Below are 27140 nucleotides of genomic sequence, written 5' to 3' on the forward strand. Positions count from 1 at the left end.
GACTTTCCTGTAAGAAAGAGGCAGAAATAGTCTTTAAAATACAAAATGCACCTCTCCGTTTAGTTTATGGGTCTGCTTGTGTTGGCAGCCACTGTCTGGCCACTGAAAGGAACTGGGGAGGCACATGAGTATGTTTCATCCCTGCTGTTGTGGCCCGCCAGTGGAGCTGGTGGCAGACCCAGACAATGAGGAAGTTGGGGAGGAACCTGGGCCAGTCCTGGAGTCTGGGGAAGGCTCTGAGGAGGGCTCTGCGTCAGAGGCAGAGATGGGGCCAGGCCCGTCCGACAGTTATCAGCTGCCTTCGGAAATCAGTGGGGCAGAAAAACAGCTGGAGCCTCTTCCCGATGTGCGCATGCGCAGAACTGCCCGGAGAAGGGAACAACTAAGGAACAAGGGATGTGGAGAACTGAAGGATTTCTCCCTTACACAGCTGTGCATAGCCATACCTAGAAACATCTCACGGTTTGTGGCAATGATGATTGTGTGTGTGTGTGTCTGTATATGCACCATTGAGAACAACAGCAGATTACCAGTGGCACCTCAATGGTGGCAACTTTAAGAGGTGTGGACTTCAACTCCCAGAATCCCACGGCTGGTGTGGTGTGGTGGCCTAGGGGTGGAGATACCACCTCACAATGAGGAGGCTGTGAGTTCGATCCTAGGTGGAGGCAGATATTTTTCTCTCTCGGCACAATGAGAATATCTCTGCTGAAGAAAACTCCACATTGGCAACAGGGAAGGGCATCTGGCCAGTAAACACTGCTAGCTCCATTCAGTTGCCCAGACTCCACCCATCAATGGATTATGGGGTAATTAAAAGATGATGATTAAAAAGATTAAAGGACTCTGAGGTGCCAGTTAGATCTTTGGCCCTCTCTCATTCTTTTGCTAGCTGTTAGTGGTGTGTGTGTGTCTGTGTGGGAACGCAAGGACTAAGCTTTATCGATAGCACTTTGCAGATTTGCTTCTGAAAGATCTTGGAATTCTCATTCCTTTTATTACATAGGGGTGCTGAAAAAGGCACATTTGAAAATGGCTTTTGAGGAGCGGTGGTTGATGGCTACATTAGCACCGGTGTGGAGCCAGCATCGCTGAGCTGTGAAGGTCAAAATGGATGGATTAGCCTTGGGCGTGGGGGAATTATAAAGCATTAGTTTTGCCCTTGAAAAGCCACCAGGGGAAAGAGACATAAAAGGGTGGTTCTTTAACTGTCTCCAGAAATAATCTGAATATTTTAACTCCATGCACTCTCTCCTGGTTTTCAAGCTATCCTGCAGCCCAAAGCCTGGGGCATTTATCCCTTTTTTTCCTTGAAAGTTAGATAAAATATAGAATAACAGAATTGAAAGGGGCCTTGGAGGTCTTCTAGTCCAACCCTCTGCTTAAGCAGGAAACCCTACACCACTTCAGACAAATGGCTATCCAACATCTTCTTAAAGACTTCCAGTGTTGGGGCATTCACAACTTCTGGAGGCAACTTCTGTTCCACTGGTTAATTGTTCTAACTGTCAGGAAATTTCTCCTCAGTTCTAAGTTGCTTCTCTCCTTGATTAATTTCCACCCATTGCTTTTTGCCCTACCCTCAGGTGCTTTGGAGAATAGCTTGACTTCCTCTTCTTTGGGGCAACCCCTGAGATATTGGGACAATGCTATCATGTCTCCCTTAGTCCTTCTGTTCATTAAACTAGCCATGCCCAGTTCCTGCAACTGTTCTTCCATGTTTTAGTCTCCAGTCCCCTAATCCTCTTCGTTGCTCTTCTCTGCACTCTTTCTAGAGTCTCCACATCTTTTCTACATCGTGGCGACCAAAACTGGATGCAAATATTCCAAGTGTGGCCTTCCCAAGGCCTTATAAAGTGGTATTAACACTTCATGGGATCTTGATTCTCTCCCTCTGTTGATGCAGCCTAGAACTGTGTTGGCCTTTTTGGCAGCTGCTGCACACGGCTGGCTCCTATTTAAATGGTTGTCCACTAGGACTCCAAGATCCCTCTCACAGTTACTGCTATTGAGCCAGGTACCACCTATACTGTCCCTGTACATCTTGTTTTAGTTTAGCATTTTGCAGTTAGACTAGTTTTGCTGGCATATATTACACCTTTTTTTTGTTTAAATGGCGTAGAGAGAGGATGGTCTTTTTGCCCTTGGTAACAGAATCAATTTTAGGTAGCAGATTGTTGCTGCCTCTCAAGATCCCATGGGCTGGGAGCATAAATTAAGGGAGGGAGGATTGAAAAATTCATCATTCCCCCCCCCCCCCCCCCTGTCTTCGAAGACCAGAGCGCAAAATGCTAATGCCAGCCTCTAAGGGGAAATAATCCTCCTGCATATTTGAGAAAAATGTGAAAACCTTTCAAAGAAATCTAATAAGCGTAATCGTGGCAGCCTGCTGACACGAAAGGGGGAAAAAAAGTAGCCTCAATTGCTTTTTTCCCTCTCTCTCTCTCTCTTTTTAACGCTGCAATTTAGTGGCCCCCGCTGATTTACAAATTGGATCACAACGGCGAATTATCCGTGCCGGTACCTGTGAAAAGAATGCTGAAATCCACACTGGTTTGGAGGGTTGCTTAAATCAGCAAAAAGTAATAATAATAATAATAATAATGAATTTGATGGTTCTGAAAATTGGAAATACCCAGGGCTTTCTGCAGGATTGGGCAAGACGCTTCTCCCCCTCCCTCCCCTTGTAATTGATTGTGCCCCTCTTTCATCAGTGATGGTGAACCTTTTTGGCACCAAGTGCCCAAATCAGAATGCGTGTGCATATGCACACGCCGGAAACTAGCTGGCCAGCATGCCCATGTCTGTTTTGGGAGCATTTTGGGGGCTGTTTTCAGGCCGTTTTGTGGCTGTTTTTCATCTGTTTTGGGGCCAAAAATGGCCTGGTTTTGGCCGTTTGGGGGCCTGTTTTCAGGCCATTTTTCAGCCTCTTTTCAGGCCGTTCGTTGAAAATTCCCCCAAATTAGCCTAAAAATGGCCCAAATATGGCTTGAAAACAGGCCATTTTCCAGGCCAAAAACACTGTTTCTGGTTTCCGGGCGTGCTGGATATCAGGTATTTGTATATGAGGTATTTATTTCATCACCAATAAAAATTGCTCCCTTCTAGATGGTTGCATCTCTGCTTTTGGGATGAGTTTGTGTGTGTTTGTGTGTGTGTGTGTAAATCCAATTGCAATCCTGTCTTGCATTCACAGGAGCTGCAGTCACATCAGATTACAGCCAGCCCTCGCCTTACAGCAATCCCTTTCGTTCAACGTTTCATTCAAAGTTAACAAGGGGAATGAAAAAGGTGACCTACGAACATTTTTCAACACTTTTAAGACCACTGCGGCATCACTCGTGGTCCGGGACTGGCCCATGTCCCTCCCCAACCTCCTCACTGTCCGACTCTGCTGCCAGCGCTGCAGGATGCCTCCTGCAGCAAACAGCAAGTTTCACTTTCATTTTCAGTTTGGGCCTCCCGATCATCAGCTGTTTCAGGCTGCAGGGATTGCCACAGCCTATTCCAGCCTCTGCAAGCCCCATTTCCCCCGTTTGCTGCAAGGAGATAAATTGCAGGGAGGCAGAGGCCAAAGGGTGGGGGACGGTGGGTGGGTGGGGCTACATTCAGTGTATAAGACGCACCCAAATTTTCACCTTTTAATGGGGGGAAAAGGTGCGTCTTATACTCTGAAAAATACGGTATATCTGCGTCCTCATTTGAGTGGTTCAGATGAATGCCGTTTTTGCTACAGCCCTTGAGGGCAAGTTCTGTTTGTTTCCTGAGCCTTCGTATAAGACCTTATTTTTAATAGTCAGCTACATTGCCTCTTCAATTCGCATTCGTTCTTAACACATGTTTAGGGGTTGCGTTCCAAGAGCCATTGGTGTATGAAGCCACAGGACGAATTCTAAGTTCCACCGAGCTTCCACCTTTACAACAAGATGAAAATCCTGAAATGCGTTAAACTACGTTGGTTGAGGTATTCCGTCAGATCTGAATATCGACTAATTCAAAGTCAGAGATGCTTGGATTTGCATCTTGCTTGCATTTTCTATCTCAAATGCTTCCCCCTTGTGGAACAGAACACGTAATTCGCCCTCTGTAAGATATGTCACAACTACAACAAAAAGAGCTATGGTGGGTTAGAGTGATTAGTACTGCAGGATTCTGCTGGTCCCCGGCTGCCAGCAGTTTGGCAGTTCGAATCTCACCAGGCTGAAGGTTGACTCAGCCTTCCGTCCTTCGGAGGGTGGGTAAAATGAGGACCCAGATTGTTGGGGGCAAGAGGCTTGAAATGAAGCTCCCCCTGCTTAAGCAGGAGATCCTTACAGAATAACAGTGTCGGAAGCGACCTTGGAGGTCATCTAGTCCAACCCCCATTCTCAAGGAGGAGATCCTAAGCAATTTCTGACAGAGGGCAGTCCAGTCTCTTCTTCAAAGCCTCCAGGGATGAATCTCCCACAACTTCTGAATAACAGAATGATAATAGACTGTTAGTCTGTTGGAAGGGAGCTTGGAGGTCATCTAGTCCAACCCCCACGCACAAACACCCTACCCCATTTCTGACAGAGGGCACTCCGGTATCTTCTTGAAAGCTTCCAGGGATGGAGCTCCCACAAATTCCGAATAACAGAACAATAATAGAAGAAGTTGGAAGGGAGCTTGGAGGTCATCTAGTCCAGCCCAAGCAGGAGACCCTATGCCATTTCTGATAGAGGGCAGTCCAGTCTCTTCTTGAAAGCTTCCTTGACTTGTCTTCTACCACCCCCCACTTTCCCTGTCCAGTCCACAGCCCTACTTCGTTCTAGGAACACAAACTAACCAAGATTAACTTGGTTTTCGCTCTCAAGGGGAGTGCTGGTTAAAATGGACTGTCCCATTTCAGATGGGGGGGGGCGAAGAGAAGAAATGAACCCAGGGGAAAATGGTTACGCCTGAACAGGAAATGACGTAGGGGAGGGGGAAAAACGCTTGCCTTTCTCCCTCTATTGGCGTTGTAGCGCCCCGCAAGGCGGACCATAGAGAAGAGGAAGACAGAGCGGCACGGGTTTTCTTTTCCTTCCCCCCTCACATCCGGTTTCCGGCTCCCCAAAAATGGCGGCCCCTTGTCTGTGGAGAGCCGGCCGGGCGAAGAGTCACCCATGAGGCGATTTCCTCGCCGGCCTCCTTCTCCTTTCGCCCGTAGCCCGAGCGCGGAAGGAGGATGCTGCCGGCTCTGGCCGCTCAGCGGAAGGGATGGCGTTCCTTTTGCCAGCTGCGGCTGCTGCTGCTGCGTCGGGGGGCCCGGTGCCCGCCGGTCTGCCCCGGTGAGTGCGGCCGGCGAGGCTTCCTGGGCTCTGAGGGGAGCTCCGGCCGGCCTGGAAGGAGCTGCCAGGGGCCCTCTTGGCCGTCCAGGGAGGGAGGGGTGGTTTTTATGGAGGAGGGGTGTATTAATACAGGCAGTCCTCGACTTATGACCATCATGGAGGCCCACTGCATGTTGCTAAGCGAGACACGGGCTAAAACGTTTGGGCGAGAGGCTTTTTTCTGGCGTTGGCCTCGTTCATTAGCAGACTTTCCTTAGCAATTCAATATAAACCAATATGTGGACAAGATCCACAGCTCCAGAGCTGTGGAAGGAGAGCTGAAGTATAATTGCTTGCAAGGTTGTTCTCCTTTGTTAGCATTCGTTCAGCAGAAGTCTAAATGTGGCACTTGGTATCATTCTAATATTACTTCTGTGTCGAGAGTATAATTTTTTTGATCAGAGGTGTCAAACTTTGGCAATTTCAACGCTTGGGGGACTTCCAACTCCCAGATTTCCCCAACCAGGCTTGTATGTATTAAATGAAAATCAAGCCTAATATTGCATGGGAATTCAGCTGTTAGCTGCTTGCATAGATTTATTTTAGCTTGTAAATATATCAAGTTCAACGCGATGGCTCAAGTGGCTAAGACACTGGTCAATCAGAAAGGTCGCCAGTTTGGCAGTTCAAATCCCTAGCATCACGTAACGGAGTGCATTCCCATTACTTGTCCCAACTTCTGCCAACTTAGCAGTTTAAAGGCATGTAAAAAATGCCAGTAGAAAAATAGGGACCACCTTTGGTGGGAAGGTAACAGCGTTCCATGCGCCTTCGGTGTTGAGTCATGCCGGCCACATGACCACGGAGACGTCTTTGGACAGCGCTGGCTCTTCGGCTTTGAAATGGAGATGAGCACCGCTCCCTAGAGTCTGGAAGGATTAGTGTGAGGGGAACCTTTATCTTTATTTTTTTATATCAAGTTCAGGCCATTTTGTGTGTGTCAGTAGCTTGAAAGGAAAAAAAAAAAGGCTCACTCTGTTTAAATACATCTCTGTCTGGTTGTTGGATAATCTTGTCTTATTTATTATTTTGCAAATCTTTCTCTGTAGCCTTAAATTATTCTATTTAAAGCAGAAGCTAACTTTACTGCATCCCATTAGCATAATAAAGTCATTGTTCCTGATGAGTGGAATTTGGGGGATGTGAAGTAAATAAACTTCGTATTGGAGAAATATTTTAATTTGACATAAAACGGTTCAGCAATACTAACATTTACCGTTTCATAATCACGTGTGAGATGAAAAACTCTGTTATCTGGTACCTCTTGGCTTTTTAAAAATTTCTTTTGCACGGGACTGCTATTTTCTTTGTGCTGTATCAGGTTTAGTGATAACCATTGTTCCATTTGGGGAAAGTTCTGTCTCACTTGAATATCCTTTTCCCTTTGCCAACTTTGACCTGTTCTCTGCAACCTTCCTATTGTCCTTTCCAAAGCCCATCTAGCAAACATTTCAATAATCATAACTGTGTGATATCTTCTCACCTGGTTTTTAGTATTGACCAAAGGTCAGAAGAACACCTTCTAAAACAATCATCTACTTTCATGTTTCCATCAGGCTGGCAAGTACCCATTAAACCTGGGAGACTCCTGGCCATTCTGCCAGGTAGGCCTCTCCCTCATCCCGCCAGTCAAGTCAGAGCTTGCTCCTCCAACGATCAGAAAAACAGCACAAGAACTCAAGATGCCAGTTCTTCGGCCTCAGAAGGCAGCGCGCAGAAAACAGCGTCTGGTAGGTTCATCCCGTTCACGACCTGTGTTTATGGGGTCAGTATAGGTACTTCCTATACGTGGTGGCTCAGTGGCTAAGATGCTTAGCTTGTCGATCAGAAAGGTCGGCAGTTCGGTGGTTTGGATCCCTAGTACCGCCTAATGGAGTGAGCTCCCATTAATTGTCCCAGATTCTGCCAACCTGGCAGTTTGAAAGTACATAAAAATGCAAGTAGAAAAACGGGAACCACCTTTGGTGGGAAGGTAATAGCGTTCTATGCGCCTTTGGCGTTGAGACATGCCAGCCACATGACCACGGAGACGTCTTCGGACAGCGCTGGCTCTTCGGCTTTGAAATGGAGATGAGCAGCACCCCCTAGAAACGGAGATGAGCACCATCCCCTTGTCGGGAACGACTAGCACACATGTGTGAGGGGAACCTTTACCTTATAGCTGTTCCTCTTCACTCCAGAGATTTATTTGATAGCAATGCTGTAATGAAGTGATTAGAATTAACCAGGTTTAAAACAGGTCGCGACTTTGAATCATCTGAAAATGATAGGAGAAGGCACCGATCCTGCTCCCCTTAAATGGTCTCCACCCCTTTTGATTTACCTATGATATTTCAATACTTTGAAATATAGGTAAGCTTCAACTTAATGACCACAATTCAACCCAAAAATGTCTACTGCTAATCGAGACGTTTGCTAAGTGAATTTTGCCCCCTTTTACGACCTTCCTTGCTACAGTTGCTAAGTGAATCACTGCAGTTGTTCAGTTAGCAACCTGGTTGTTAAGTGAATCTGGCTTCTCCATTGATTTTGCTTGTCGGAATGTTATGCAAGGGGAATGCGTGACCCCCGGGACACTACAACCGTCATAAATATTAACCAGTGGTCAAGCATTCAGGTGTAAAACCTGTGACCGTCGGGATGCTGCAGTGGTGATAAGTGTGAAAAGCGGTCATAACGTCGCTTTATTCCATGCCGTCGTAACTTTGAACGGTCACTGAATGAACTTTTGTAACTCGAGGACCACCCGTACAATATATTTTGGACTTCACTCTCTGAGATTGACTATCCTTTAGTTAAATAAGTGAGACTTACTTTCTTTTGAGCAATACATTTTTGTTAGACCTTTTAGATATATGTACAGAGAAGATGCGTAACCCTCCTTGAAATGACCAATACTCCGTTAAGACATGTTGTTACGTGACTCTTTTTCCTGATCAGAGTTTACATGTTAATTTCTCAACCCCCCCTGTTCATTTTACAGGGGGAAAATACTACTGGGAAACATGAAAGGAATTGTATTTGACTTCTAGCTCTGGCTTCCCCATTGAAAACATGTGACTGTATTTTTTAAAGTTTTTTAAGTTTACAACATTATTCATTGATTCTCTAATCTTAGAATTATAGACTATTAAACAGTTGAACATAGTAAACCTGTTCATTTCCCCCTCTTAATTTATCTTATAATGAAAATGTAATAATAACATTAAGCATAATAATCCTCCCCATACTAACAATTATTATATTAACATCTCTATCTTAACATATTTTCTACTCTTCTTTAATCTCCTTTTATTTCCATCTTCCATTTTTATTCTCTAATTCCCATATCATAAAATAACTGTGTGATTGTAATTTTAATGCTGCAGAGATAAGAACAGAAAACACCTTTATAGCTAACGTTTAGCTTTTTAAAAAGTTCTATTGGGAACAACTCTATTTTCAAGGAGGCTCAACAAGTTTCCACTGTGTATTGGAACAAATAAAAATGTGTACGTTTAGGTCTGTTCTGTGCATCTTATTTAATTGAAAAGATTATTCTGATTTTGTTGCCTTTTTCTCCCAAGTTCGAGGAGAAATTCTTGTCTTAAAATCAAGGAGTTGTGTTTTTCTAAAAACTAATTCATGCCATGAGTCAAGCATGCTTGTTATTAACAGAAAGATACTTTCTTGCCAAGGTCCTCCATTCAGAAGGCGAATTCTAATGTCTTTAATTTAGTGGAATTAATTTCAATTTACCGGTAGCGGATATATGGTTGCTGTCCAGGAAATAAAGCAACCACATAGTAACTTTGTTACTGAGGTCATAACTCAATACTTCAGGCTGCTAATTAAAGATGTATGATCATGTATCTGTGATACATTTTACTCTTCGTAAAATCAGTGGTATTGTGTAGTTTTTAACTTGGAGTGAATTGTGCCCTAGAATGCAAAAGAATATTTCAGAGCTAAAAGAATTCTCACTTCCTTTCTTTCTGACATTTAAGACAAAATACCACAATCTATCCACAAGACACGGGTGTTTCTTTTGTTGTGTCCTTACAATATAAAGGACGTTTTTGGTGGTCAAGTGAACCGATTAAAATTTGAATTGTGGAGTAGCACAGGAGGGAAATAAATCAGAGGTTTTATTCTGCCAGTTCGCCCCAGTTCGGGCGAGCTGGTAGCGGCGCTGGCAAGAGGCTCCACCCACTCAGATGTCACCACAGATGCTCTGCGTATGCGTTGAAGGTTCTGCGCATGTGCAGAAGTGCGGGCTCCCCAGTTCCAAACTGGTAGCAAAGATAATAGGATTTCATGCCTGAAACAAATCCCTGGAAGATTTATGTAGAAAATTTGAAATTGCTTTCTTCCAATGTCCATTCCATTTGCCAAATAATGCTGTCCTAATATCTTTCTGTTTTATTCTTACAACACAAACACAGCAATATGGCTATGTCTTTTATTTTTCCAGCCCGAGACGCTATCAATCAAATTCCTTTCCCACAGCAACCAATTCAAGTCAAAGGTAATTGATGTCCTTCTGTGGGCATGCCTAGATGTTTAAGATGGTTTTAGAATCCCTTTTTGATAAAGCTACCAAAGACAATAATCTGTATTTACCTACAAGGGTATTCGGACTACAAATCCAATTTAATTTTTAAATAAGTCCATTCTTGGTTGGTAATAAAGTATCATTCTCACTGCTCTACTGACTGAGAAACTCCTTTTGGTTTTGTCATTCACTTTTCAAGTTTTACAACCAGATCACATCTAATCCCTATGATGAATTAGAATAAGTGCTGGTGGGCTTAATCCAGTAGGTGAAAATGTGTTACATTAGCACAAGGAGTCCTTGACACCCAACCATAATTGAGCCCAAAATTTCTTTTGCTAAGTGAAACATTCGTTAAGTGAGCTTTGCCCCATTTTATAACTTTTTCTCAAGGCATTTATTAAGTGAATCACTGCAGTTCTTAAATTAGTAACAACAGTTGTTAAGTGAATCTGGTTTCCCCATTGAATTGGCTTGTCGCAAAGGAGGATCATGTGACTCCGGGAATACTGCAACCGTCATAAATGTGAGTCAGTTGTCAAGCATCTGAATGTAAATCCCATGGCCATAGAGATGCTGCAACAATGATAAGTGTGAACAATGGTCATAAATCACCTTTTTCAGTGCTGTTGTAACTCCGAATGTTCACTAAACGAACTGTTGTAAGTCGGCTTCTGACTTGTATCTTATAAGCTCCCAACCTCTGCGTGTAAATCTCTCCCCCCACTTCTCTTTTCAAGTGAAAGCTGTGCTTAAAAAAAGAGACTATGGACCAAAGTACACCAAGAATAACTTCATCACTGGCGTGAGAGCAATAAGTGAATTTTGCCTTAAGTCCAGGTACGTTCATCTCTCAGATGTTAAGTTTGAACGACATAATTGTTTTTCAAAGTTACTCTACAACTTTACAAGTTACAAGTGGGTGGTGAAAAATGCTGCCAACAAGAGGCACCAAATTCTGTGGCATCTTGGTACTCAACTGTTTCGAAACTCATTGAATTTGGCACTCAACGCATTTTCACACAAACATTTTGTCCCCGTACTCATTGTTTGTTTGGTACTTAGAGCCACGGTGGCACAGTGGTTAGAGTGCAGTGCTGCAGGCTACTTCTGCTGAATCCTGGTTGCCTGCAATTTGGCAGTTCAAATCTCACCAGGCTCAAGGTCGACTCAGCCTTCCGTCCTTCCGAGGACCCATAAAATGAGGACCCAGATTGTTGGGGGCAAGAGGCCGACTCTGTAAACCGCTTAGAGAGGGCTGTAGAAGCACTGCGAAGCGGTATATAGGTTTAAATGCTATTGCTACTCAATGCACCAGCTGGAACTTGGCGATTTCGGCTGCGTTGTGACTCATCCTATTATTCCTTGTGGGGAAAATTAGTTTGGTACTTGTCGTGCCTCCCAGGACCAATTAACGATGAGTACCGAGGTACCACTCTTTTCATTTTAGGATTGCAAGCAAAAAAATACTTTGCAAAGCTCCAGTCCATTTTTGTTGGTAGTAGTATGATAGCTTTATTGACTTTTTAGGAGCCTGGGGTGGGCGAAAACCTCGGCCCCCGCATAGGGGGGAGGAGCTTCACTGAAGCCTCCGGAGTGGGAAAAACTGGCCCTATGGGCAAACCGGAAGTCCATTCCCGAACGTCCGGTTTGCCTGTCGGGCTGGTTTTTCGCGCTCTGGAGGCTTCAAGGAAAACGGCCTCAAAAGAAAGGAGCTGACAGGGCAACGTCTCGCGTGCCCTTACAAATGGCTCCGTGTGGCACCTGTGGCACGCATCCCATAGGTTCGCCATCAGAGCCATAGGCCATATCAAAAGCACAAGGTTCAAACACATATCGCCAATAAAATCTTATACGACCAATTTAAAATAAGAGTCAGGTTTCGTTTCGTTTCGTTTCGTTTATTATTTATAGGCCGCCCTTTTCCCTGAGGGGACTCAGGGCGGCTTACAATTTATAGGGAGGGGGATACAAGACAAAAAAACAATAAACATGAAAACAGTGCAAGTAAAAATAAAACACAACATTCATCATTCGGGTGGGGACAGATTACAGTCTTTATCCCCAGGCCTGACGGGATAGCCAGGTCTTGAGGGCTGTGCGGAAGGTCTGGCGGGTGGTGAGGGTACGAATCTCCACGGGGAGATTGTTCCAAAGGGTCGGAGCTACTACTGAAAAGGCTCTCCTCCGCGTAGTTGCCAGTCGACACTGACTGGCGGATGGGACTCGGAGGAGGCCTAATCTGTGTGATCTGATAGGTCTTAGGGAGGTAATTGGCAGGTCAAATACAATAGTTATAGGATAACATACAATAAAATTATAAATATAAATAACGTGTTTGTTATTTAATAGTAACCTGCTTGCCACAGCTGGGATCCTGTAAAATGGGTGCCCCTTCCAGAGGGTGAGCTTGGATCGTCTTTATAATCTTCGCTCTTCTTCTTTCAAGATTCTTTATTTTTTTCCCCCTGTCTCCTTCAACAGTGATCTTGACCAGCTTAGGAAAATCAAGCGGCGAAGCCCTCACAACGACACGGAAGCTTTCACTGTCTTTTTGAGATCGGAAGTGGAAGCTAAGTAAGAGCATCTTTGAAAAGGTTATCTTAAGTAGAGATTTTAATTTCTAACGCTTTCCTGTGGAGTTCACACAATTTGCTCATTAACTGGTAAACTGTTCTAACTCCTGTCAGTTTTGACCCTCGTTTAGTTGTGGTTTCTTCAGGCAATAAAACCAGAGTTTAGAATCCAGGGTGTTGGTTAATTTTTTCCCCTCACTTGTGGCTTAGGGGGAATGGGCAATGCTTAATGTGTGTTTTCCAGGCTGGATCTAAATCACGAGTAAAAAGGCTTGATTTCAATCAACTCGATTTCAATCATAATTTTTTTTAAAAAAATCAAACCTTTATTGAAAATTATAAACTTTAAAATACAAATACTTTTTAAAATAGTTTTGTATAAGTTGCAATCCTTTTTGACAGTACTAACATAATCATTTGTTATTCAAATGCATTTTTATACATTCCTAATTATTCCTGTATCTATACATCTATATTTCTAAGCTATACATTTCATGTTCCTATTATTTATCCATTGATACCAGTTTTCCCAAACTGCATACTATTCTGGGTCTTCCTTGTCCCTTAACTCCAATGTGAGTTCATCCATCTCTGCACAATCAAAAATCTTTTGGATTATCAAGCAGTCTGTTCAGCATGGTGTCACTTTTCCAACATTGTGCGAGCGCTATTCTTCAATCATAATTTTTAAAGAGCAACTGTCATCTCTCTCCCGCAGTGGCTCCTCCTCTGACCCACTGTTGACTCACCGACAGTCCCAGTCACTTTAACGGGACAGATGGTGATGCCGCAGTCACACACCAAGGTGAGGGATATGGCGGGCAGCAGGTGAGTGGATCCCGCTAACAGGCGCCGCCATGATGGATATGAAATGACAGGTGCTCTTTAATATTATATTTATGGGCTGCTTAGAAAGTTTCACTTTCGTTTTCACTGCTTGCCCTTCCTCCTCCCACTTAGAGCCTGGTGGTACAGATGCATTTCTCTTCAAACAATCATACAGTTTGTAGTGTACCTAGATTTGCAAAGCAATGGGATGAAGGAATATTCCTCAACTTTCTTTTATGATTTATCTCACGGTTACTGTGAAATTGTGTGAATGCATCAATGCAGTGCATGTTATCTCTTGGATTCATTGCAAAGGTTTTATCAAAAATGTAAATACTGCAGAATATACAGCCTTATGCTACATAACGAAGCTCCATTTCATGCTGAATTAGCTAAATTATTATATGTATCTTAAACAGAAAACTACCTTTACTCCAAAAGCATTTTATTAATTAAAATAAGCTTGATAAAAATAAATCCAATTTAAATAAATAATCCCATTTTTTAATAAAATCATCGATTTTTATCTACCCTGCTGTTTTTCCTACCATCTAACCAATCACCAGATTAGAGAAGAATCTTAAAAATAGTAGGGAATAAAAGCATTGCCAGAACATTTCGAGTAAACGACATAAGCAACGCTTTTCGTATTTCTCTTTTTTTTTTTTCAAACATGGCGCGCTTAAAAGAGACAGCGCGGCTCATGCTGTGACACAACAAATTGTGCCTCCTTTCTCATCGATCCTTGCTGTGTTGATGAAGATATTAAAAGGGGAAATGTGGAAGGTTTAATTGTGTTAAATCTGCTGTGATCCAGAGAAATTGCAACCTACCATTCAAGTCATCTGCGTAGCAGCACGTTGGAGGAAGGCTGCTTGAATCCTCATGCGAGCTTGATTCAGGAAGAGTAAAAACCTCTTTCAGAATCAGCAGGCTCCTCCCCCTCCTTTCCTTAGCTTAGCCTGGTTAATATCAGAGGTGGTACACAGCCGATTTGGACCGGTTTGAGTGCACTGTTTAGCTCCCACAATCAGCTGGCCCCGCCTACCCGCCCCTACTCTGTCCTGTTCTTTATTTCCTGCTTTCTAGCCCATCTCAATCACGCCGCACAGCTGATTCCCTCCCCCCCCCCCTCAGCTGCTTTACTTACCGTTGCTGACTTACTTGGAAGGTAAGCAGCTGAGCATCTAAGAGCCAAGGTGGCGCAGTGGTTAAATGCAGCACTGCAGGCTACTGCTAGATCAGCAGGTCAGCGGTTCAAATCCCACCGGCTCAGGGTTGACTCAGCCTTCCATCCTTCCGAGGTGGGTGAAATGAGGACCCAGATTGTTGGGGGCAATATGCTGACTCTCTGTAAACCGCTTAGAGAGGCCTGAAAGGCCTATGAAGCGGTATATAAGTCTACTGCTATTGCTATTGCTATAAATGCTTCGTTTTCCGCGCGAAGCCCTCGCGCGAAGCATGAGCTCACCAAACTTGGTGGTTAAACTGGCAGCGTCCCACCACTGGTTAACATCCCATTTTGTTAGCTCAGGCGAAATGTCCTACACCCATCTACATTCCACCTTCCAGAGGGCACGCCCCATATTCACCCCCTTTTTTCATAGTCAAAAGCGTTGTCTTGTCTTCAGATCTCTTGTCTTCCCCCCCCCCTCCCCGCTTTGTAAAACAGGTCTATAGAAGTCTGGGGAAGCCCTGAAGCTCTCGCTCGAGAGAGGAAAAGACGCATAGAGGCCGAAAGGGAATACATGGAAAGTAAGTGTAAAGCACGCTTCCGGAAGCACTTCGCAATTTTGACTGCTTCGGGAGAGCCAGTGGCGTATTTAATTCAATTGCGTTTTTGTCTGTGGCTCCTATGATCTTCTCTCAGGTTTTGGGCCTGTGTAAATTTTACGTTTCTCACCCATTATCTTCTCCCATGTATCCAACATTATTGGTTCTTCAACTTTTGAGCCCATTTAATCATACAGTCTTTCAGAGTCAATTTCTATTAGCCCCTATAATCTTCTGGAAGTAGATTTAATGAGACGCAAGGGGAGGCTGGGTTAATGAGGGGTGCGGTGGCCTAGAGGTGGAGCCTCTTGCCTTATAATCAGGAGGCTGTGAGTTCAGTCCCAGGTAGAGACAGATATTTATCTCTCTGGGCACAATGAGAATATATCTGCCGAACAAAACTCCACACTGGTGACAGGGAAGGGCATCCGGTCAGTAAACAAGGGATTATGGCATCATTAAAAGAAGAGGAGGAGGAGGCTGGGTTGATTTGGGTTTGAGATGATATTAGGTCATTATTGACTAGTCCGATAGCAGTCACTTTTCAGATCAATAAATACTTTGATTTCCAGTTTTCTTGACAGTTGTTACTGCTATCAAGATTATTATTTCATCCATCTTCCTCTGTTCTTTTTACAGAATTATTTAGAAGCCAGAAGTTGTTGAGAGAATACCGAAATTTCCAAGGAGAAACCAAGGTGAAGATATTTTTTAACATTGGTTGTAAAAGCCTATGCATGGCCTATTTTTTAAGGGCAATTGTTGATGTACCATATTTTTCGGACTGTAAGATGCACCGGTGTATAAGACGTACCAAGATTTAGAAGAGGGAAGTAAGAAAAAAAAAGTTCTTGTTCTCCCCGGCCCCCAGGAGCACTCTGCAGGTTTCAGCAGGGCTGGGGAATGCAGAAACCGAGGTGGCGCAGTGGTTAGGGTGCAGTACTGCAGGCCACTTCAGCTGACTGTTATCTGCAGTTCAGCGGTTCAAATCTCACCGGCTCAAGGTTGACTCAGCCTTCCATCCTTCCGAGGTGGGTGAAATGAGGACCCGGATTGTTGTTGGGGGCGATATGCTGACTCTGTAAACCGCTTAGAGAGGGCTGGAAGCCCTATGAAGCGGTATATAAGTCTAACTGCTAACTGCTATAGAAACGCCTCCGTTTTTGTGAAAAATGGCCCATTGCTTGGTTGAGTTGCCGGGATCCCTTTGAGTAGAAAATCTTATTTCTCGTAAAAAAAAAAACTACTCAGTGTCGGTGGCTGCTTCCCCCCCCCTCCAGAACTATTATTTTCAGGTATAGATCTGACTGATTTTATTCTAAGCCAGTGATGGTGAACCTTTTTCTTATGCGCACGGCCGGCGTGCCAGCAATTATGGCTCAAAGTGCCCTCCGTGGCACGAGTGCCATAGGTTCTCCATCATGGTTCTAAGCGCTAATCAACGCACGCTTGATCATACACTCTTGCTTTAACCCGACATTGTATTTGTAAAGCCGTTGCATTGTTTATGAAACACATACAGGGAAGCGTGTAGCTTGTCTTAAACTGCATGCTTCTGTCTTTAATTCAGCCACGTTCCCGTGCCTCAGCTGTATTTCTGAGCGGACCCGGAAAAGTGGTGATGGTCGCTATTTGCATGTAAGTTTTCTTTTTTCCCTTTTCCTCCTTCAGGTGTGCACGCCTCTTGAACATAGACGCTGCAAGGCTTAATCTGACGCAGCTCAATGCTGTCTTCTTGTGTTGTCATATATTGCTGCATCGGAAATGAGAATTTTAGTTTAGAAAGGAAAGCTTAAAAGGTTGGCTGAGTCGGAATATTAAACTGTGGAATGGCAGTTGGGAGGGACCTTGGAGGTCTTCTAGTCCAACCCTCTGCTCAGGCCCTACACCCTTTCAGTCCAATCTCTTCCTAAAAACCTCCAGTGTTGCGGCACCCACAACTTCTGGAAGCAAGTGGTAAGAGCTTAAGGCAATTTTTATGTAAATAAAAGGACCAGAAAGCACCAAACACTGGACAGTCTCCTGTCTGAAATGGTATAGGCCAGAGTCTCCTGCTTGAGCAGGGGGTTGGACTAGAAGACCTCCAAGGTCCCTTCCAGCGCTATCCTAATTAAAATATTCCCCCCCTGCAAATTATTGGACCATTATTGCATTGTTTACAGGTTGTTATTTAAGACAATGCTTTCAGGATTTGATCCAAATTAAATCCGCCTTACAAATCAGAGAAAGTCCCAGGGAAGATGGAGGATTTCCAGCTTCTCAAAACAAGGCTTTTTGGAAAGCAGGAACAATTGCTGGCTAGTCTATTTTGTTTTCCCTTCTCACCTGCACTTTTGCTGTTTCCCACACGTGGTCACAATGCTGCCCAGATCCGGTTGGTGCAAACCACATGTGCCAAACATGGATAATTTGAAAGGGAAACAGAAGGGGATTTGAACAGTAGTGGGAAGGTGAAAGCTGCCGTCTATTTTGAATTCCTGTGACTCGGAGGCTTTCTCCTGTGCCCTGGAGACTTCGACATTTTGGTAGTTCCCACACTTGTCTTCCTCCTCCCCCCAATGCCTGGCTTTGTGAATATCTTAGGGAGCTTGCTAATTTCATTAATCATTTGTCAATCCAAGAGCAAAGGTGTTGTAGTACATCAATGGAGCTTGCAGTAGATTCGGACAGTGAGGAGGTTGGGAAGGAACATGGGCCAGTTCTGGAGTCTGGGGAAGGCTCAGAAGAGGGCTCTGTGTCGGAGGCAGAGTGGGGGCCAAGGCTATCTGATAGTTATCATCTGCCTTTGGAGGCAGACATCAATGAAGCAGATGAACAGCCTATTCCCTGTGTGCGCATGCGCAGAGTTGCCAGACGAAGGGAACAGCTAAAGAACAGGGGTCGACTTGGGAGGAAGGCCACAGGTGGACGGTGAATGGCCCCTCCCAGAGGGAATAAAAGCGGGAGTGGAGTTTGCAGGAGACAATCAGTTCATCCCTGCATTCTTGCCAACTATTCCGGCCTCTGAAAGATCTCGGCCTGGCCGCTCTCCAAGCCCGAGAAAGGCCGGTAATTGTAAACTCTCTTGAAAGACTGTGGGAGAAGAAAGACTTTGCTGGAGGGGAATTCACTCTAAATTAAATAAAAGGGGTTTATCGGGACGAGGACTCGGCTTCGTGCTGCTGGGGAAGCCCAGGTCACAACAAAGGGTGGCATTGCGTATTTAAACTTTGTGGAGTCTCCCAGCCAAAATAAATAAATTGTGAGTCTGTCGTTACCTCCTTGTGACGATAGTGTCTCTTCCCCCTCCCACAGAAACGGCTTGAATTTTTTCTTCAAACTCCTTGCCTGGGTGTATACGGGCTCTGCCAGCATGTTCTCCGAAGCCATACATTCCTTAGCAGATACTTGCAATCAAGTAAGTAGCCAGGTTTGCCGTTCGGTGCTCCTCATGGAGTTGACGCGATGCAGCGTGCGGTTGATTTGCTGTCGCGTTGGACTTCACAACACCACAGAAGGGGATTACCTGCAGCTCAGGGTTGAACGCGGGAGTCTCGGCTTGGCGGGTTTTCCCTGCAGATGTTTCATCACGTCCCACTTAAGGGACCCTCATCATCATCATCACGACGATCAGGGTTTCTGGGTGTTTCGTTTTAACGCCAGCCGAGCTCAGCATGGCCTGCCCTCCAATGTGGGAGGCACCTTTATACGTTGATAAACACGGAGGGATCCTTTGCGAGGATCCGCCAAAGATAAAATTGTACTTTTCGACCGCAGCTCTATTCTATCTCCTGTGATACACAGGTACCGTATTTGCCGTTGATACATCAGTAACCCGGTTGTTAAGTGAATCTGGGTTCCCCATCGACTTTGCTTGTCTGAAGGTCGCAAAAGCGGATCTTGTGACCTTGGGACATAGCAACAGCCATAAGTATGAACCCGTTGCCAATCGTCTGAATTCTGAAACCACGACCATTGGGATGCTGCAAAGGCCGTAACTGTGAAAAACGGCCGCAAGTCACTTTTTTTTCAGTCCTGTTGTAACTTTGAACGGTGACTAAATGAAATGTTGTAAGTTGAGGACTACCTGTACCTAAATTATTAAAGTTATTAAAGCATTTCCACGATTGAAAAAAAATTGATAAGACTTTAATGCATGGTGAAACCTAAAATTAAATAATCGAATTGTCCCGTTTTTGTTGGCGACGAACTGAAATTCAAGATGCTGAATCACATGGGGGTCTCTCCCCCCCCCTTTCCTCCCCCCCACATACAGGGCTTGCTCGCGTTGGGGATCAGCCAGTCGGTGAGGATACCTGACGAAAGCCACCCGTAAGGATTTTGAACCCTTTTCTTTTTCCTCTTGTTTTGAAATTTTCTGTTTTGTTCGAAAGAAAAAAACAACAACAACAATTGCCCATATCTTTTCTTCTGTTTTGGACATTTTAGCCGAAGCTCAGATTCAGTGAAATAACCGTATTTTCCGAAGTATAAGATGCTCCGAAGTATAAGACGCACCTAGCTTTTGGGTAGGAAAACAAGAAAAAAAAATTCTGCCTCCCAGCAATTTGCCTCCTTGCAGCAAACAGCCTGTTTCAGTTTCAGCTTCAGCACAGCCTGATTAGCACAAGCAGCTGATTGTTGGTTGGACCGGCCTCCCGACGATCAGCTGTTTCAGGCTGCAGGGATTACCATTGCCTATTGCCGCCTTGGCGCACCCTATTTTCGGCCTCGGCGTCCCATTTTTGGCCTCTGCAGACCCCATTTTCCACCTATTCCGGGCGGCGGGGATCGGAATGGGTGGAAAATGGGGTGCGCAGAGGACGAAAATGGGGCACCCCGAGTCGGCAATAGGCTATGGCAATCCCTGAAGTCTGAAACAGCTGATGGTCGGGAGGCCGATCCAACCGACAATCAGCTGCTTGTGCTAATCAGGCTGTGCTGAAGCTGAAATAGGCCGTTTGCTGTTTGCTGCAAGGAGGCAAATTACTGGGAGGCAGAGGCCAAAGGGTGGGGGCTGGCGGAGCTACAGTCAGTATATAAGGCACACTCAAATTTTCACCCTCTTTTTGGGGGGGGCGTCTTATACTCCAAAAATACTGCAATTTAACAGTTTGGGGGAATAAAGTTGAGAGTTCTTGGTGCTTTAAGACAATCCCTGGCATAATTTCTTATTCTTGACAGCTTTCAGCCCCATAGACCTCAGCTAAAGGCCACATGTCTTAAAGCCGTCAGAAGTTGAGAAATATCAATATGTGGCCAGCACCCACTTCTCCTTATGATTGTTCTCCTTACAATCATAGTTACTTTTTAAAAATGTCTGTGGAGATCTTTAGTCATCTGGTCATAGTTGAGGTAGAAGAAGGAGACATTTCGCTTCTCGTCCAAAAGAAGCTTCATCGGTTCTTGCAGGATGGGGAGGGCAGGATGGAAGGATGATTTGGAAGGGGGGGATTTTGGAAGGATCGTATTTCTTTGCAGTTAGCATTCTCCCTGACAGCTTTTGAGGAACTTGGGGGTTTATCTGTGCCTTCAGGGTCCCCTGTATCAGAGTGCAAATGGGGGTGGAACTAATCCTTGGATGAGAATTGAAATTATTTCTTCTTCTCCTCCTCCTCCTCCTTCCTCTTCTTCCTCCTTCTCTTCTTCTTCCTCTTCCTTCTCCTCTTCTTCTTATTCCTCTTCTTCTTCCTGTTCTCCTCCCCTCCTCCTTCTTCTTCCTCCTCTTCTTCTCCTCCTCCCCTCTCCTTTTTCTTCTCTTCTTCTCCTTCTCCTTCCTTCTCCTCCCCCTCCCCTTCTTCTTCCTCTTCTTCCTCCTCTTCCTCCTCCTCCTTCTCACCCTCACCCTCATCCTGATTTAAGAGAAAACAGGATTAGGGAAATTGCCGGGTGTAAAATTGCATTAATAAGGAGCAAAATGCATATGAGCTGCGGTGGCACATTGGTTACAATGCAGAATTGCAGGCTGTCTCTGCCCACTGCCAGCAGTTCGAACCTGACCGGCTCAAGGTCGACTCAGCCTTCCATCCTTCTGAGGTCGTTAAAACGAGGACCCGGATTGTTTGTGGAGCGCAAGAGGCCGACTCTGTAAAAAGCTTGGCGAGTTAAATGCTATTGCTTTTTTTATTATTGCATTTCATCTGAATTGGATTTTGACAGGGTACCCCTCATTCACTCCCAATTTATTTCCAAACTCGTTTATCACTTGTGCTGCCTTCCGCACTCTGACATTTCCGTTTTCCCTTTGCTAATCACAGTGATGGTTTCCCTTCTCCTCTCCTTCCAGGTATGGCTTCACAAACATGCGCTACATCGCCTCCCTGATTAGCGGCGTTGGCATTTTCATGATGGGGGCCGGTCTCTCGTGGTATCACGGGATTATAGGGTTACTCAATCCTCAGCCGATGGAATCCCTTCTTTGGGTACGTTTGCCTTGAAACATTGTTTTAGCTGGATGTCTATGGAGAACCGTCAAAAGAAAATAAGACCCTGTCTTATTTTTGGGGAAAACACAGTAGACAGACAAAAGACACATAGATAGAGTAGACACAGTAGACAGACAACAGACACATAGATAGATGACAGGTAGATGATAGAGAAATAGATGATAGATAGATTAGACGGACACACACATCCAAATGATAATGAGGATACGATATGGATGGATGGACAGACAGACAGACATTCAAATGATAATGAGAGATGATAGGATAGGCAGACAAGCCGATGAACAAACACATTCATTCATTCATTCATTTGCAGTCCAAATCAAGCCACCATAGAACGAGGAAAACTTTCATGCTCTATTACACTATTTGGGGGAATAATTATTATTTTAAGATGGAGAGCAGAGTGTCTCTTTAAAATCTAAAGACATCTTTCATTTCATTTCATTTTCACTTTATTTGTATGCCGCCCTTTTCCCTGGGGGGACTCAGGGCGGCTCACAGTTCAAAAGGGGGGGGGGAAGACAAACAATTTACAACATGGAGACACTACATCATTTAAGAACACAACAGTCATACAATTCGAGTGGGGTTAGAATCGTTAACCCCAGGCCAGCCGGGACAGCCAGATTTTAAGGGCGGTGCGGAAGGACTGGAGGGTGGTGAGGGTCTGAATCTCCATGGGGAGTTCGTTCCAGAGGGTCGGAGCAGCCACCGAGAAGGCTGTCCTCCGGGTAGTTGCCAGTCTACACTGGCTGGCTGATGGAATTCGGAGGAGGCCTAATCTATGCGATCTTATCGGTCTAGTGGAGGTAATTGGCAGTAGGCGGTCTCTCAAGTATCTCAAATCTAAAGTTTAGGTGACTGAAGCTTACTGACCACAATGCAAAAATATTTAGAAAGGATTTGATCTCATATCAAGATACAGATAGTTATTGGTATGGCTTATTTCAGATTATTGTTATTATTTTAATTATTGTTGTATTGTTCCTGTTGTTGTTGTTGTTCTTCTTCTTCTTCCTATTATTATTATTATTATTATTATTATTATTATTATTATTATTATTATTATTATTCTAAATTAATTTCTCTTTTTCTTTCTCCTATCTGTTCCTTTCAGGCTTACTGTATTTTAGCAGGCTCTTTGGTGTCGGAAGGAGGTACGTTACGTAACAGACAAAAATGTCGAACCTTACAAGCATGCAATAGTTTTTTAGACGAATTAAGTCCTTTACGGATGTGAGCATTCTAACCTGTCAGAATACTGTTGTGTAATACCTACGATTTTTTTTTAAAAAAACCAATATTAAAAAGATTACACAGTATCGGACTATATTCCAGTTATCTCTTACATGATCACTTTTCCCGCAAGCTGGTTGATTATTGACTTAATTGCCAACTATCGCCACCCTAATTAGCAATTTAAAAATAAACACACACAAAAGGCACGGTATAAATACCACACCTCAAACAGCCCTTTGCTAAGAGAGAAATTCCTGTTCTGACCGAGGCTTCCCCAAAAAGCCCGAGGCAGAGTCCTGGTCCCAACAAACCCCCTTTTATTAAACAAATGTGAATTCCTCCCATTCACCTTCAGCCAATGCCTGGCAAACAGTCTTTCAAAGGTGGATTTATGACCACAGACCTTATCTAGCTTGGAAAGCTGCCATGTAAATATTTTCCCAAATGAGGTGCTGTGCAAGGAAAGGCTGGGCACAGAGTCTCTGGGATTCACGGACCGATCTTCACACTCCTGGAACGAACAAACAAATTGTTTCCTGCAAAAGCCCCCTCCCCTTTCGGTCTTCCTTTTATGTCCTATGGGAGGGGCCAATCCCCTTCCACCTGTGGCTTTACTCCCAAGTCGACCCTGATTTCTGAGCTGTTCTTTTCTTCTGGCAGCTCTGCGCATGCGCACGCTGGGAACAGGCTCCAGCTGTTTTTCCGACTCACTGCTGTCTAGCTCCCAAGGCAGCTGAGAACTGCCAGATGGTCCTGGCCCCCTCTCTGCCTCCAACCCTTGTCTGAGCCTCCCCCAGCCTCCACGACTGTCCCATGCTCCTCCCCAACCACCTCACTGTCCGACTCTGCTGCCAGCTCCGTTGGCGACCAGACCATTCCCTGAAAATGAGCTCCGGCAGAAATCCTTGAAAGACGAAATCTCTGGTGACCAACTCAGATTGGATCCTGGTTAATTATCAGTTGGCCAGAAAGAGACCCCAGTGGATTTCTAGAAAAGAAAGAGCTGAAGGCGTGAAGGAAGTCCATGAAAGCTCAAGAATTTCAGTATCTCTCAGGGCCCCAAAGCTTTGCCATCCCGGATTTTATGTTCAGTTGGTTCTGGCTTGTGAGATCATCTGAACTGACCCCCTTCCCCCCCCCCCCCCAGGTTTTAAGCTGTGAGGGAAATCATTCGGGAAGCCAAAATGGAATTGGCCGCTTAGAGAAATCCCAAATCTTTAAGTGCCACCAGAGGGAAAACCAATACTGAGGAAAATCCTTAGAATTCTTCGCTTTTCTTTTATTTGTTAAACTTTTACGCCTCCCATCTCACTGATCCCAGCAACTCTGGGCGGCTTACGATGCAAACACAATATTGAAATTGTTTCACGGTTCCCGTCTCATTTTCAAGTGATAGCTTTTCTAGATTCTTTTACCCAAAAATTAAAAGAGCTGCATGGGTGGGACTGGGAGACGGTTTTTCCCATTGTCTTGTTTAATGAAATAATTATGTTGATCCTGTTGCAGCTACTCTCCTGGTAGCCATCAACGAAATCCGAAGGAGCGCTCGAAGCAAAGGACTTACCTTCTATCAGTATGGTAGGTAGATTTTAATACCCAGGAATTGGCTCAGCCACATTCTTTTTTTTAAAATGCCCTTTAATAACTCTTAGAGGGACGTGATGGCTCAGGGGCTAAGACGCTGAGCTTGTCGATCAGAAAGGTTGGCAGTTCGGTGGTTCGAATCCCTAGGAGTGAGCTCCCGTGGCTTGTCCCAGCTTCTGCCAACCTAGCAGTTCGAAAGCACGTAAAAAATGCAAGTAGACAAATAGGAACCACCTTTGGTGAGAAGGGAACGGCGTTCCGTGCGCCTTTGGCGTTGAGTCGTGCAGGTCACATGACCACGGAGACGTCTTCTGACAGCGCTGGCTCTTCAGCTTTGAAACGGAGATGAGTGCCGCCCCCTAGAGTTGGGAACGACTAGCACGTATGTGCAAGAGGAACCTTTCCCTTTATAATAACTTAATAATTTAGGTACAGGTAGTCCTCAAGTTACAATGGTTTATTTAGTAACTGTCCAAATTGCGACTAAGGGCCATTTCCCGCAGTTACAACCTTTGTAACATCCCCCTGCCTCTGTGATCAAAATTCAGATGCTTGGCAGTTGCTTCATACTTACGACCGTTGCTCACGTCACCCCCTTTTGTAACCTTCCAACGAGCAGTTTCAACGGGAGAGTCCCGATTCACTGAACACCTGCCTTGCTAATTTTATCAGCTGCAGGGATTCACTTAACAACGGTGGCAAGAAAGGTCGTAAAAACGGGGCCAGAACTCAGCTTCACAAATAAGTTTCAATAAGGAACAAAAAATTTGGGCTCAATTGTGGTCGAGGACTAGCTGTATCCCAAAGAAGGAAAGGATTATGATGACAGTTAAAATCTATTTGTATATCATCTCTCTCGAATTGTATCGGTGTGCTAATTTCTTTTCAATGTTCAGTTATTCTGGCGTGTGATCCCAGCACAAACGTTGTGCTGTTAGAAGACACGGCGGCAGTTCTTGGCGTGACGCTAGCTGCTACCTGTATGGGGCTGACTTCCCTAACAGGTGAGAGCCCTTGTGTTATGTGAAGAGCAATAGGCAAAAGCCAGGCGGGATTTTCTTATATGGTAATAAAGCGGGAATAATTTTCTAAAGTTAGCAGAATCAATTATACTTTCTGTTTTATACCAGCCGATAATCCTGGTGTTTCCCGGTGTTTATTTATAGGGGGAAATTGACCAAACTTAATTTCTAATGTTGGATTTTCCCTCTTACCAGAGAGAGCCCCCTTGTGGAAGTACTGTGAAGCCATTCCCATGGCAACTCCACTGCGCTGCACAGTAGAATTCATTTTACAACAGTACAGTAGAAGCCATTTTAAGGCACAACAGGCTGTATATTAACAGAACACACACCCCAAGGGGTGTTAGGGGTGTGTTACCACCACAGTATTTGTTTCCAGAGAGTAAGTCATCTGTGTACCAAGTTTGGTTGAAATTGCTCGAGGCATTACAGAGTTATGCTGGAACACACACACACACACACACAGAGCTGTTTTTTAATATATAGATTTAGTGAGAAAGAGTTTATACAGGATTAAAAGCTACAGAAACATAAGGAAAATATTAAAAGAAAGAAAAAGGTATTAAAAAAGGGGTGATGAGAAACACTGGAAATCCAGGAAAGAAGAAAACAGAAGAAAGAAAAAGACAAATATTTAGAAGAACTTACTTCTGATCTTCTTTGCAGCAGTCACAAATATGATTATCGTCTCCCAAATAATTAACAACCCTTTTTAAATTAGTAAATCCAGAATTTACATATGCGTGATAAATCCACCCACATTCTCAGTAGTGTTTCGAGCGTCACAAAGCGGATTCCCCCCACCCCACCCTTTGCTTAATCCAGTCTAGTCAGACAGCTGAATAAATAGAATATTGAATTCTTTATTGGCCATGTGTGTTTGTAGACACACACACACACACACACACACACAAGGAATGTGTCTCCAGTGCAGAAGCCCTTGATGTACATACAAGCAACAAAATGATAAATCATGATCATAATCATAAAATGCAATCACCATAAATTATTAGATGCAACAGTCACTGATCGTCATAGGATACTGAACAAGCAATCAGCATAAATCACGATAGGACACTAAACAAGAGCAATCCGCATAAATCATGAGATACAACAAGAAATTATAGTTGTGAGAATCTAAGGACATAAGTAATAGGAGGATAATAAGTAATACAGTCCTACTAGGTGAATATAGAATAGAAAAGAAAAAAAGAAATAGAAAATAGAAAAGAAATAGGGAATAGAAATAATAGAATAGAATAGGGAATGAATAGAATAGAATTAGAATCAAATAGGGAATAGAAAAGAAATAGGGAATAGAATAGAAATAGAAAGAATAGAATAGAAAAAGAAAGAATAGAATAGGGAATGAATAGAATAGAATTAGAATCAAATAGGGAATAGAATAAGGAATAGAAATAGAAATAATAGAATAGAATAGGGGATGAATAGAATAGAATTAGAATCAAATAGGGCATAGAAAAGAAATAGTGAATAGAATAGAAATAGAAAGAATAGAATAGAAATAGAATAGAAAAAGAAAGAATAGAATAGGGAATGAATAGAATAGAATTAGAATCAAATAGGGAATAGAAAAGAAATAGGGAATAGAATAGGGAATAGAAATAGAAATAATAGAATAGAAATAAAAGCATAGCATAGAATAGAATAGAATAACAGAGTTGGAAGGGACCTTGGAGGTCTTCTAGTCCAGCCCCCTGCTTAGGCAGGAAACCCTGCACCACTTCAGGCAAAGGTGGTTTGATATGTCAGGTCATAAGACAGTGTTGTGAGAATGTGTTGTATAACAGAGTGATTTTATGGGC

At 44.0% G+C, this 27140-nt stretch overlaps 1 protein-coding gene across 1 annotated transcript in view; it reads left to right on the forward strand.

Annotated features, from left to right (window-relative positions):
- Positions 1–5063: 5063 nt before the first annotated feature.
- Positions 5064–27140, forward strand: part of SLC30A9 (solute carrier family 30 member 9) — a 29981-nt gene continuing 7904 nt past the window's right edge. Inside the window, exons 1-14 of the mRNA XM_087724844.1 lie at positions 5064–5291; positions 6887–7060; positions 9784–9837; positions 10605–10704; positions 12349–12441; positions 14941–15023; positions 15681–15739; positions 16612–16679; positions 18336–18438; positions 19297–19352; positions 21307–21442; positions 22587–22626; positions 24215–24286; positions 25189–25296. Coding sequence (XP_087580970.1) covers positions 5189–5291; positions 6887–7060; positions 9784–9837; positions 10605–10704; positions 12349–12441; positions 14941–15023; positions 15681–15739; positions 16612–16679; positions 18336–18438; positions 19297–19352; positions 21307–21442; positions 22587–22626; positions 24215–24286; positions 25189–25296 — 1249 coding nt within the window. The 5' untranslated portion in view covers positions 5064–5188. The remainder of the gene's footprint in view (positions 5292–6886; positions 7061–9783; positions 9838–10604; positions 10705–12348; positions 12442–14940; positions 15024–15680; positions 15740–16611; positions 16680–18335; positions 18439–19296; positions 19353–21306; positions 21443–22586; positions 22627–24214; positions 24287–25188; positions 25297–27140) is intronic.

The sequence above is a fragment of the Thamnophis sirtalis genome, unplaced genomic scaffold (genome assembly GCF_051295495.1).
Source record: "Thamnophis sirtalis isolate CommonGarterSnake01/CBP01778 unplaced genomic scaffold, rThaSir2_p1.2 scaffold_10, whole genome shotgun sequence".
Taxonomy (NCBI): Eukaryota; Metazoa; Chordata; class Lepidosauria; order Squamata; family Natricidae; genus Thamnophis; species Thamnophis sirtalis.